The following is a 13,575-nucleotide window of genomic DNA, read 5'->3' on the forward strand; positions in this document are numbered from 1 at the left end:
CTCTAGCAATTTATTATATACAAATATCTTTTTCATAAATTTTTTGCATTTTACGGTGTGAAAAAAATATCCATCACATTTTAGAGAAAATATGCTGAAGAATTCAATATGGAAATGATTCGTCAAATACAGCAGATAGGTCCAGTGGTAATTATTTTGACAGACAAGATTGTCAGAACATACAAAGGTACATTAACTTCTTAAAAAAATTTATTATATTTTAATGATAATATTAAAACATTAATTATATTTTGTATGTGCAGAAAGAATATGTTTGTCAACTTCTTCTGCATCCAAATGGTATACAAATTTTGAAATTTCAGAGATACAAGAATATCGAAGCAGATTATAAAAAACCACAAATATAAATTTATATACTATAAATATTGAAATATATGTCTAATAATATTTAACTTTTTATATCTTGATGCATCACAAGATTAATAAAATCATACTGGCAATTATATTTTTGAAACATGGGGAAGGATCAATTGTTGATCTTATGCATGAAGCTACAATTAATAGAAAAACAATCAAAGAATTATTGGAATTGGATCCATTCTCTGGTATGATAATTTTTTTTTTTTAAGAAAACATGCATGTCATATATCACATTTTTTTTTTTGGAGAATAAAATTTACATGTAAAGTAAAACTGAAAGGAATTGATATATTTTATGGATGGTGGTATAAAGTATGTTATAACTGTAAATCTGCAGTTAAAATATATGGTAAAAGTTTTTGGTGCAACCAGTGCAACAAGAATGATCAGCCTTCAATACCATGATATAACAATAAAATCTTTTCTATCATATTAATAATTTAAAAAAAATACAGTTTTAATATTTTCTATCTAAATAAATATATTTTTTTTTTGCTATTTAAATTTTTAAAGAACTAATTAAGCACAATAGTTAAGGATAATACAGGTGATATAATTTTTATTATATTCAAAAAATTAGCTCAACAATTAATTAGCATACCAGCATTCAATCTCGCTGCAGGCCCAAGATCAGATAGATTTATCTGGCCAAATGTTATGAAAAAAATTTTCAATAATACCTATACCTTTCAAGTTATGTTTAGTTTGCAGAATTTTGATTCCGGTAATCATAATTTTTTGATTATAAAAATTTTTCGAGATGATACTGTTCAACTGGGAAGTACGCATGAGGCATCCGGTTTTGGATTTTCTTCGTTGCAAATTTTGTGACTTTCGAAAAATATGTTCACTAAAAAATTTTTGACCAACAAACTTCTCCAGAAACGCCACCAACTAAGATGGACTATCAAACATTTGCATTACATATTTAATACTATATCTATTAATCTTTTAAAGAAAGATATCTGTTTTCTTAGTTGTGTAGGGAGCTGGTATTACCACCGCAGAAGAAAAAATTTTGTATCGTATAAGTTAATTTTATCTGATCAATTTAATTTTTTCAAAATAATCTCATAAAAAATTATGAAAAATATTAATGTGCCATCTGATCTATTTTTTCAGCACTGATGCAGAAAGAATATCCGAAAACGAATAAGTTCTTTGCATATTTTTTTTAATAAATTTATATATTAAATCTGTTTGAATCTGTAAAAAACAGGTCTGTGATATAAATCTATCCTGCCCGCTGCGCAGCGCGGCTTCCTTGCTAGTATCTTAATAAAGGCGGGCCCTTTGATTTCTTTCCGACTCCATCTCCTTTCTACGTTCCAGGGTTCGCGGACGAAACAGGGGCAAACGAACCGGAGAAAGAAGCAAGATCTCGAGGTGCGAAAATCCCTCTCCTCCCAAAATTTAAATCCTTTCGCGTACTCGCGTTCTCGCTGCTTTCCGTTCTTCAAAACGATGCGTGTTTTACAAGATTTCATTAGGTTTTTGGTTCCTGGCCGTTTGCCCGAGAAGATCTTCTTGCTCTTCATTTCTCTATTTCTCTTCTGCTGTATTGTATGGTTATAGACGAATCTGTGACTTTGTGGCCGTTTCTTTTCTGTCTTTGGGTGATTTGTTTAGATTATAGGGTTTTTATGCGGTAAAACCCATTTTTCATAGCAGTGTGCCATAGAACCAAGAATAGGTGGTTTGGTGTGTGAATGATTCTTTTAGATCTAGGGTTTATATGTTGTAAAACTTAATTTTCACTTACAGAATCGAGAATAGGTGGTTTGGTGTGTGAAAGATTTCGTCGTCAAGGGTTTTCATTGGTGAATAATGGAAACAAAAGATGTCTTCGTTCCTGAGTTTCGATCAGGAACTTTAGACGGGGTTCCTCGTGGTTCACTAGGTTGGGGAAGAGGGCGACATTAATGCAACGATGACAAACCCCACGGCACGGGGATTCTTTCTAAGTGAATAAAGATTTATTTTCTTCTTTTAGATACATCTTGATCGGATGTTGTATTTTCTGTTCGTCTTGGTTATTGTGTTGGTTCTAATTGTCTTGTTGACAATTTACTGTTAGTTCTCAGTCCCAAGCATCTGTGCAGGCCATATTTTGCATGAGTTCTCCAAAGAATATTTATCACCATCTGGTGCTATGGCTCATAAGTTGGATGAATTGTTGGCAGTAGTAATCACATTTGTAAATGGGGGGAAACCATGAAGGCTCTTGTTGTTAAATATCTAATTTGTAGAAAATTTATGAATTGTCTTGAACATAAACATACTCAAGATTGTCATTGCTGTGTGCTGGTGATATCCTAGCCTTACACAAGCATGATATGCCACTCTATTTCAGTTTTGGCATGAACTAGTATGCATGGCCTCTACTGGTTCTCTAGGGTAATCTCTTGATATGCCATGTGTCCACAAAACAGCGACGAAGCCACCCCTCTTTGATCCCAATGCCTCAAAACCCTAGCCATCACCTAAGCTTCCCTGTCCGGCTGCTTCCTCCCACCTGATTGAGACTCCTGAGGATGAAAAACAGCAGAAAAAATTGGGGAAAATGTAGGAAAATCAATGAAAATAAGGGAAAGACGGAAAAAAAATTGAAAGGTAAGAAGAATTTTTCCCACATAGATTGATCATTCTTTGTTTTTCTCTTTACGGTTCTTTTCTTTTTGGGAGATCCATGGAGAAGGAGAGTACTTGTGGGAGATCGAAGGGAAAACCTGGGGTTGTAGGCGCCCTCGCCGGTGGTGAGAGGGTGGAGGGTGGCGGGGAGGCTGTCGGTGGTTGGGGGGGAGGTGGGGGAGGGCGACGAAGGAAGAAGAGCACAAAGATCGGAGGGATTTCTTAGGTTTCGATTGGAGTTTTTTCTTCCTCCCCATCATTACTGGCATCGGCCTTGCAGGGGTGCGGAGGGGGCATCACGGCGGACAGCAAAGGCGACGAGGAGACGAAGGGTGGCGCTACTCGGCCTAAGCTTCTCTATTCGGCTGCTCCAAGCCTCCCATCCGGTTGGGACTACTATTCATTTGATTGATTATCTGCAGAACTCCATTGTTTTTTTTATTTTGATTGAAACTTAGTTGCTTCTTTATGAACATAATACATCATAGATTATTTTTTCTAAATATTCAATCTTTTCTGGAATGCATCAATATTTCTTTTAGTATTTTTGTATCAAAATGTGGTTAGCTCTCAAACCTTATGATGCATCAATAACTATACAATAATCCCATTCTGTTTAGATATATGAATGTTATTTTTGAATCTAGGATACATCTAGAAGGAATTTTTTGCTTAAGGTTGAATTTCAGCATAAATAGAAGATGGAGTATTTAAATGTGCTGCCATGTTATTTTGGCCTCACCTTGAAAGTTTTGTATAGTGGACATTCATTTAAGTACATGGATCATGGCCTCTCTTGACTTTTCCTGGCCAAAGGAGATCACCAAGGTTGCCTCTCTTGACCTTTTCCCACATAGATGTAGGAAAGGAGAGCACTCGAGAGAGATTAGTGGTGTTGCTTGGTTTCCCATTCCATGACCATCTAAAAGTTAGATCCATTATACAGCAATTCATCTTTCAATAAAAAAATAGAACTTGTAAAACCAGATGAAATTACGAGCACATGTGGACTCAAGATACAAATAAAAAAGGCAAAAGAAGAAAAATAGAAAAAGATCATGCCACATTATTAACTTAGTGAAAGACTTTTCACAAAAGTCATTACCATCGATTTAACGTGCGATTCATAAGATGATGATGTACAAAAAATCAGAAGGCAACATAGGGTTCAACATGTACCAACGAGTGTATAAGCATGATTTTCATTAGATGGATAGCATCCATTTCAAACCATAATATGAGAAATAACAAATTGAAATAGCATTTTGGTGTTAAAAACAAATTGATTTATGCCATTTTGCTAAAAATTAGATACATTTTTGGATGAAACAACGCTGTTTCGAGGGGGAAAGAACAAGTCAAAGACCAACCATTATATTCTCCATGGTTCACCATACATACTTTATTCTAAATACCATGAATTGTTAATTTCTAAATAATTTCACTATTCTAATTCGTTTTGATCTAAACTATTATTTTGAATGTTTGACTTATTTTTCTGTTTGCTCCAATTAAATTGAAATTAAATTGTTATATTTATAGTTTGCTTTATATTGAAATTTATTATTTTGGTGGCTATTCTTTTCTATCAACCATGCTAGTTTTTTTCAATTTGCTGGTCCCCTCCTCATTCCTTCTTCCTTCTCTATCATTTCTTCTTTCCTCGTCCTAATATGCTTTAGGCGGCCATGAACCGAGTGGTGAGGCAGTTGTCGTCATCTTTGCCACTTCTCTGGCGGTCGGAGCCGGTGGTCGGTGCGGCGGCGGCGGCGGCACATGAGAAGCAGTGGAACAGGGGCATCAGGGTGAGGGTGAAGGACGGAAATCTAGAGCAAGCTTTAGCCATCATGCAGCGGAAGATGATAGCCAGTGGGATGGAGCGGCTTATTCGACGGCAGGTCGATCACCACCTCAAGGACTCGGAGAAGCGCGTCCTCGCCCGCAAGAACCTCCAGTACCGCGTTCGCTCCCAGGACCTCGCTCGTAAGCTCCGCACCATTCTCATCAAAAAGATCAGGTCCGCTCCTCTAACTTTTAAACCCTAAGAATAACCCGAAGAATAAGCCTAATCCCTGGTTTGATTTTTTTACCTCTTATTTATGTTTTCAAGATTTGGTTGAGTTACTTGGAGTTTTACTTTAATATTTCAGTATCTGTCTTTTTTGAGGAACAATATTTCAAGATTTGCCACTTTGCATGCAATAAGCACAGATTTAGGTTATGTAAGAAAGGGAAAACAAGAAAAAAAGTTGTAATAGAATTTTTTTTAACTGGTTATTGGAGTGATGAGTTTACATTTAATAGTTGTTATTTAACTTCAGAGAAATATTGATGGTTGATGCAGATTGTTCAAGTAAAATTGAACATGCAAAATGCCAAAAGGCATTCAAAATAGATTTAATTGTGTACATTCTTAGCGGAATATAACTTATTGGAATATGTTTGGGCGTCCGAAAAGTACTGACCCTATCTCTCTGTCAGTTAGAACTTATCATCTGATCTGAAATCTATATGATAGTTTATAATTTTGAATTTTCTATTTGACTATAATGGTGGGATCATCACCTTCGAGAGTCAAGCATAGGACCTCTCCCTAGCAATTTCTGTTATTAGATAATGCAAAGGAGGTTTTCCTAAACACAAGCATCAGATCCATTTTAATTCAAACACAAACCTCAGTTTTGATGAACTCGCTACATACAGCATGTGTGGGTTTCACATATAATTGTTGGCCATTTTAAGAACCAATGCACTGAAAAGCAGGAGAGTTGTTGAGATGAAAATGTGCTTCCAGATTTTGGGCACTAAGAAGTAAGATCTATCAATCCATCATTTTAGGATAATGAATATAATGGTCTCATACTAGAAGTTATATCCTTTGTCTCCATAAAAGAATAATTCCATATTTAGTTTCTTACAACATAGCCAATTAGAATAACATGCAAACAGTTTGCATATATGTTCCATTAGAGGACAAGGTTAGTGTCATAATTGATGTTTTGTTTGGCACACTTAGATCATTAGAACAATTATAGTTTTGACAACACTTGGATCTTTTAAATCAAACCAAATGCAACAATGTAAAGTTTTCTGATCCAGTCAAAGAAGCCAAGTCTGATCACTTCTAAGTTTCTTCAAGGCCAGTCCCTTTACAGATATCTGTTGTGGTGAATATAATACCATGACAAAGCAAAGTCTATGGAGAGATCAGTCTTAAAAGACAAAATTCAAGCACATAGATTTAAAAAAAGAAAATGACAACCAATGAATTCATCAAACTGCAAAGAAGCATGGAATTTCTCCTGGCAACAAGAGCTTGATAAATGATCAAATCATGAATCAAAAGTCATGTTACAATACGGACAGATTTCTACTGGACTAAAACATGGACTTATGTCATAGAAAGGAATGCTTTATTTCTAGCCTTATGAAATAATAGTCAGCCTCAGTGTAGCCATAAAGACAGGGAGGAATGGGTATCATTGGCACAATGACATTTAATAGGATAACACCATGTCCCTCCTATGTTTTAGACTTCATTTTAACGTGGATAAGAAGTTGATCCAGTTAAAATGTTGTAAAAATGTTGTAGTCTGTGATGACCAGTAAAAATTACAATGCTTTGAAACATCACAGTGTGTGTATGCCAACACTTAAAACTTGCATAATTCTTTGTTTTTTTTGGCTGCACAATTAGGGTGACACTCCCTCTTAAGCTATGTATATTTGTTCAAGTCACTGCTCAACCAGAAAGAAAACAAAGAGAGGATTTCAGGGTCTATTTCTTAGAATCCCAATGTTCCAACAGCCTGCTTTAAGTTTAAAGTAAAGCCATATGTTTTATAAGGTCATGCCTAGAATCCTGGATGGTTGAAACAACAGGCATAACTTTGGATTGATGGCCCATGAATAGAGAAGAAAGCCACTTGAGCATAGATGGAGTTTCACTAGACAACCTTGAATTCTTGAGTGATCATGGAGCCTCACAGGTTGTTGAAAGCTTGGCCTTTTTCTTGAAGGACTTCTTGGGCCATCCTAGGATAGAGATTGACCATACTACTTTTTTTTTGAATGAGCATAATAAGATTGAAGTAGGGGTAATTGGTGGACGGCTCATGAACTCAGCAAGGTTGGTTGCAGTTCAGGCAAGCTCTTGACATGTAGAGGACAACAAGATTGGAGGCAGCTGATAATGTGTCACTGTAAGTAGGACAATAGAAATAATCCCATAGATTTGTTGAGCAAAAGGATGGGAAGCAGGTATTGTTGAGGATCAAGGACCAAACACTTCTAGGGTGATCTGGACATGATTGATCCATTATGCAGCCATGCACTTTTGGCACAAAGAATATGGCACTCATTCTAAAGAGGGAGGTTTTAACTCTGTTCTTATTACTTGAGTCTGCTTTATTCTTTGCTATTTGCAAGATTAAACAAGGAAAAACAAAAACAGAGGAGAATGTTTGTAGTGAGGAGTGTGAGGGGTTACCACTACCTTTATCGTAGCTGCACACTATCTTAAAATTACTCCAACAACATTCAGTGAGCATATCCAACGATGAGGAGTCAGAAAAAAAGAATTGATGGTGATGGAGTTCAATCTTCCCCTAAAATCTTGTTACGGTGTTTGCTAAGAAAATTTTTGAAATTGATTGATTGCCCATCCCAGCCTTGGCATGCCTGAGAACTAGAAGGAAATCAATAGAGGAGTCGTTAGCAAAAGGTAGAAGATCGAGTAGATCACTCATTCAGGTGGGATGGTGGGGGAAATGGATTTATATCATCTTTCTTGAATAACCATCAACAAAGATGGGGAGTTAATGGTGTTGAATTCAGTCAAAAATAATAGACAATGAAGAGAAAGGCGGTTCCCCATTCTTCTCCAACTCCAGGCATTTTTTGCTATTTATTGTTTAATATTGTTTCAAAAAAAATGCAGCAGTGTACCCTAGATGTGTATGTCCAAAAGAAATAAAGTGTGGACTTGGATACCAGGAGAGAGTGAGCCACAGGTTATGTTTTATCAAATAGACTATACTTAAGCACCACAACTAGTCATGACCAAAACAATGTATTTTGTACTGGCAAGATGATTTAACATTAACTTAATGGCCATGACGGCTTGTGGCAGAAATACTATCGTGTTTTTTATATATAATACATATTTATAATTACAACGGAAGAAAATCTTGGTGAGGGTCTTCCAGAATTGTAATTTGAAGGATTCAAATGTATGGAAGAGACCAAAGAAGACCTATGTGAAAATGATTGGAATACATTTGTGGAGCAGTCTATGTTTGAAGATAGGAAGTCTAATTTGGATAGCTAGCAAGAGATGGTTGAGAGTTGACTTGTATGTCATCGCAATGATGATCCATTATTAGTTTAGGTCTTACACTCCCTTATGGTGATTTGATTAGTTATTTATATATATAGCATTGACAGGTGTACTTGTTGTGTTTGTTTGAAGCTATGAAAGAGGAGGATGTTACTGATGTCCTAGAAACATTTTCTTCAGTTTATCTTTCTATTGTTGTAAAAGACTTAACTTTGTGAAGGTCACATCTTCAAAATTACGGTGAATATTGTTATTACCATGTGTTAGGCTTCTATCCTATTAAGATTTAAGAAATAATTAGTGCCAAGAGATGAAAGTTGACTCAAGGGAAGAACTGTGCTATTAATTGTCACTTAGACAATTGATATTAATATCATGTGTTAGTCTGGTTATAAGAATTTGGAACAAGAAAACTTCAAGTGCGACACAACTATGTAAATTTTGTATGTATATCTCATGGCACCTAAACCACCTCAAAATGGAACTGACATACACTCTGCTGTCAAGTTAGAGATAGATTTTAGACATTGGCTTATGCTTATTTGTAAGGGTTTTTAATGGGCACAATGCATCAGATCAGATAGTTTTATAAAGACTTTGGAAAGTTTACTAAGATTTCAGAGTCCATGCTCCAAATGTCTTTCTTCAAGGCCCTTTCAACTCAAGGTTTTAAATCGCATGGGTAGAGGCATCCTAGTTTGTTGACGGAATGGGATCCTGCCTTATCTCACAAACATCCCAATAGATACCCTCTGTCTCTCACGTCTCACCCTTTCTTTTCTTTATTTCTTTCTTCCTTTGTTTGTTCCTTTTCTTCCTTCCTTCCTTTCTTCTTCCTTCTATCCTTTCCTTTTTCTTTATCTTTCTTTTCCTTCTTCCTTTTTCCTTCCTTTCTTTTTCTTCTTCATTCTTTCTTTTCCTTCTTTCTTTTTTTTCTTTCTTTCATTTCTTTGTTCTTTCCTTCCTTTCTTTCTTCTTTCCTTCCTTTTCCCTTCCTCTTTCTTCTCTCCCCACATGGATGGGTTTCAAAGTCCTGTCCTCATCCCGGTTTCCTTTTTCTTACAAGAACGGATAGGATGGCCGAGACACCCAGTGCCCCACCAGGATTTAGAACCCTGTTTGAATGTCCTTAATCAAGAAAAACAAGAAACCAGAAAAAGGTCTAGTTCGACTTACCCCATACTCTCTCAAAAAAGTTCCAATGGCATTCAGCCCAAGTGGTCGGCCCAAGTGATTGTTGTTAAAATTGATGCCTAGGCACCTAGGCAGCCTGCCTAGGTGCTTTGAGAGGCTACACAACCTAAGAAATAGTCAACTAGGCATTGTGCTTTGAGAGGCTACACAACCTAAGTAGTAGTCAACTAGGCATTGTGCTTTGAGAGGCCACACGACCTAAGAAGTAGTCAACTAGGCATTAATTCATAAAAAGATATGTTGCTCTTTTGCTATTTTCTACTTCCTTATTTCATAGTATGTTCATTCTTCTTACTAAAATTAATGTAATTTAAAAGAAGTGGGATTGAAATAAAATATTTAATCATCTCTTAATCCTGTCCACCCTCCCTCTTAACCCTAGAGATGCTTCCCTCCCTAGAAGCTAGAGCAAGGAGCAACCATCCACAGCCAGCTACATGCCTATCCACCTGTGCATATCCAGTCAAAGGTCTTCCGGCAATTGTCCAACACTCGCAGCCTACCAACCTGGTGGCAACCTTCTAATTATCCAACAGCTCATAAAGGCTTTTTTTCTCCCATTTTTTTTTTCATTTTCTATCATTACCACATCTTCCCTTCTTTTTTGCCTCATTTACATCTTCTCATTTATCTTTTCATTGGGAAAATATTCCCTTTTCCTCTTCTTTTCCTCCTATACTTCCTTTTTATTTCTTCTACATCTTCTTTTCCCTGTTTTATCTTTTATTCTCTATTTTTTCAGTTTGTTCTTTGTTGCAATTATTGGAATGGGTATGTGTGATTTTGGTTGAGCTTATTACTTCTGTCTTTTTTTTTTTTTTGTGAGAATAGTAAAATTTTGTATTTTTTATGATTAGTTTTTAAAAATTTCTTTTGATATCCTTTATCACTCTTACATTTGAGTTTGAATTATTGGCAAGGGATGAGACCAAGCCTTATCTTTGGCTAATCTATTCTCCTGTTATGCTATAAAAATTTATGTGGTTCTATTATGTATAATTTGGAAAAAAAAATTATGCTATTTTTGATCTTTTATCTATTTCTGCCTTTTTGCAAATGGACTGCTTATGTCGCTAGGCAGTCCACCTAGAAGCCCAGGCAATGCGTAGGCAGTGAGGGGTCCCTACCAGCTAACATCACCTAAATGCCTTGGTGACCTTGATGGAAAAGGATTCAACTATTCAAGCCAACAGTACTCAAAGCAAATATCTTTTTGATCAGAGATGTGCAAAGGCTGGTTACTATTTACATAATATAAACACATGTCCGTAGGTACCTATTCATAGTACCAAAAAATCTTTTTGTGGATTTTAAAGATTGCCATGTCAATTTCTTTTGATATGCTTGTATTTAACATTACTCATCACCAATATTGCCTTCTTTTCTCCTTGTTAGTTTGAGATCCATCCTGTTTTTTGCCTCTTCCATTTTTCTCCTTTTCAATCTCTTCATGTGAAAATTCTGAATCTAACTATTTCTGTTGCTTTTTTAAATGTGGTACTCGTTTTTTTTTTAAATTTTTTGTTGCTTAAGTTGTGCTATATTACATGTGATCCTGTTCATAATATGGGATTTTGTGTGGATTTGGTTAACTCATGTTGATGTGAATTTAATTAAGATATGGGATTAAAACACTTCCTTCAACCTTTCGCATGTGGCTATAACCCCTCTTTCCACAAACATGTTAGTCTCATGTTGATGAGTCCATATGCAGCCCACACTAATCCATTTAAATGAGGGTTATTGCAGCTTGTTGCCTCTTAATTATCTAATTCACACTCCAGAAACATTTTAGGTTATGGTTCCAATCTTGTCAAGCATTGTGCTCCTTGTGCAAGTCACTTGTTACCGGTAAATTAAGGCGTATTCTTCATGTCCATGATGAAGCCGTGTAATGATTATATATATTATGATTGTTGATAACACTGTTTATTGATGTAAGGTTCTGTTGACAAATTGAATGTTCTTGCCTTCTTGGAGGTTAATGTGGTGCTTGCTTTAAAATTTTTATGCTCTTGCCATCCCAACCCACTCCATCTAACTCTACCTGCCACGCCCCGCCTCTCCCTGAGGTCAGTATGGAGCACGTGTGGGTATGTGATTCCCAATTGCAGAGCACGTATGGATAATGGCTTACCCGGCCACCATCAGCTCCCCCACACGCCACCCCCAAAAGAGCACCAAAGAACCAACTTTTCATGTCCTATGTTGTGAAGATGTCCATTAAAAATGTATGATTTAAGCTGATTGCACAGGATATGTTAATTTGGACTCTAAATAGGCTGTAGATGACATCTTGGAACACTAGAGGTGTTGACTGACAGTCGGACATGGAGAGTTTGTTTTCCAGAATCATTCTCTTCTTGACAAAATTCTAACAACGCAAGAATGATTATAAATGAAAATGATTGATATGAAATTTATAAGAAAAGTCCTTAAGGTTGCTACAGTAGTACCTGTGGACTAGAGCTGCATTTCATGAATAACGGACTTAGTGAAAGCGGTCATTGTACAACCACTTTTATGCAAGGGACCAACAGTTACAATGTGAAAGAAATTTAATGATTGACCAGGTTGATTTGTTTATTCTATAACAGTTTTTGTGCTGAAACATAATAGGTGACCAAAAAATTGTTATGCCTACTTGCGACATTTGTAGATATGATCAATGAGGCTTTACTCGTCAATGCTGGTTCATGAATATCAAAATATCAACGGTAAACTATGATGTGTTATGATTTGAGAGAGACTGAATGAGCCTTGTGTGGATAATTTCAAGTGGTCTAAAGGGTTTACTGTTGAATATATGCTTTTCATAAAAATAATCTTGTAGTGCATATGCAAATGGTACATGCCTTGTACTAACAAAGTGTTGCCGGGTGGAGGTTTAGCTGCTACATCTAGTTTACTCAAACTTTGTCAAAGAACTTTGTGACTTACCACTTGTAAATGTTGCTCTGATTTCTAATGTAAGAGAACAAGTGTATGCTTTCAGCCTGATGCTTGCAAATTGCAATCATTCAAAAGTTCTATGCCTGCATTGAGTAATGTATTGTTTTCAGTTTTTAGAATGTGGGTTATAATAGGATTTCAAAGTAACCTGGGTTACAGTCAGATTTATACAAAGTCTCTCTTGTTTTGGCCTTGATCAATATTTTTTTTTTCTTTTGTTATGATGCAGAGGTCTCTGAGACCAGCTCTGGTGGTGGGAGAGCAAGCTTTAAGAGAACTTATGACATCGCCATAAAGGATATATTCTTTTCCTAGTTTCATGTGTTTGTGCATGTAAATGCTGGACATGGAAAAGTGTATGCTTTCCTCTTTAGACCTCTGTGTAGGATGTAATCGTTTTATTTGGAATATGTCCTTTTCTTTATCTTTATGAATTTCTGAAAATAGATATCAGGAATATCACTATGAAATATAGCTATTAGTAGGCCCTTGTGTCTGCTGAGGGCTGATATGGTGACACATTTATATGCTGCGAGGAACCACAATTAAGGCTGTGATCTAAACTTCTTGAGTAATATGGCTTTGCATGGGATGACTCTGCAGCAATGATAAGTAGTGGTCTTGACTGTGTTTCCTGCTTGGTCAGACATTAGTTAATTTACAGAAAGATACTATGGGAGTGGTACTAACATCAGTCCACCCGTTAAACTGCTTGCGTGTCTATATATATATATATATATATATATATATATATATATATATATATATATATATATATAAAACATCAATCCATCCGTTAGACTTTCAGGGTGTGTGTAGAGGTAGATTAGGTTTCGATCGATCAAATTTTAGATATGTATATATAATATCAATCCACTCGTTGGACTGCCACAGAGAGTGTGTAGAGGTAGTTTCGATCGATCGGATATTAATCTATATCTGATCGATTTTTTAGTCGTTGAATCGGTGTGCATCTTCAAGATTTCATAAAAAATAAATGGAAGATTTTTCTTGTTTGTTAATTTTGATTGGATCTCAGTCTATGTTTGGTCGACTTTTCGGTCATTAGATCGGCGTGC

General features: G+C 36.0%; 1 protein-coding gene across 4 annotated transcripts; it reads left to right on the forward strand.

Annotated features, from left to right (window-relative positions):
* Positions 1-1,609: 1,609 nt before the first annotated feature.
* Positions 1,610-13,071, forward strand: LOC105034999 (uncharacterized). 4 transcript variants are annotated; one of them, XM_073259597.1, is made up of 5 exons: positions 1,611-1,767; positions 3,293-3,398; positions 4,695-5,029; positions 10,622-10,816; positions 12,726-13,071. In XM_073259597.1, the coding sequence occupies exons 3-4, from the start codon at positions 4,701-4,703 to the stop codon at positions 10,632-10,634; spliced, it is 342 nt and encodes a 113-aa protein (XP_073115698.1). In that variant the 5' UTR covers positions 1,611-1,767; positions 3,293-3,398; positions 4,695-4,700; the 3' UTR covers positions 10,635-10,816; positions 12,726-13,071. The 4 variants fall into 4 exon arrangements, with proteins under 4 accessions (XP_073115699.1, XP_073115698.1, XP_010908678.1 ...); XM_073259598.1 differs by lacking the exon at positions 3,293-3,398 and having other exon boundaries at positions 1,610-1,767; XM_010910377.4 differs by lacking the exon at positions 10,622-10,816 and having other exon boundaries at positions 1,613-1,767.
* Positions 13,072-13,575: the final 504 nt, after the last annotated feature.

The sequence above is a fragment of the Elaeis guineensis genome, chromosome 6, assembly GCF_000442705.2.
Source record: "Elaeis guineensis isolate ETL-2024a chromosome 6, EG11, whole genome shotgun sequence".
Classification (NCBI taxonomy): domain Eukaryota; kingdom Viridiplantae; phylum Streptophyta; class Magnoliopsida; order Arecales; family Arecaceae; genus Elaeis; species Elaeis guineensis.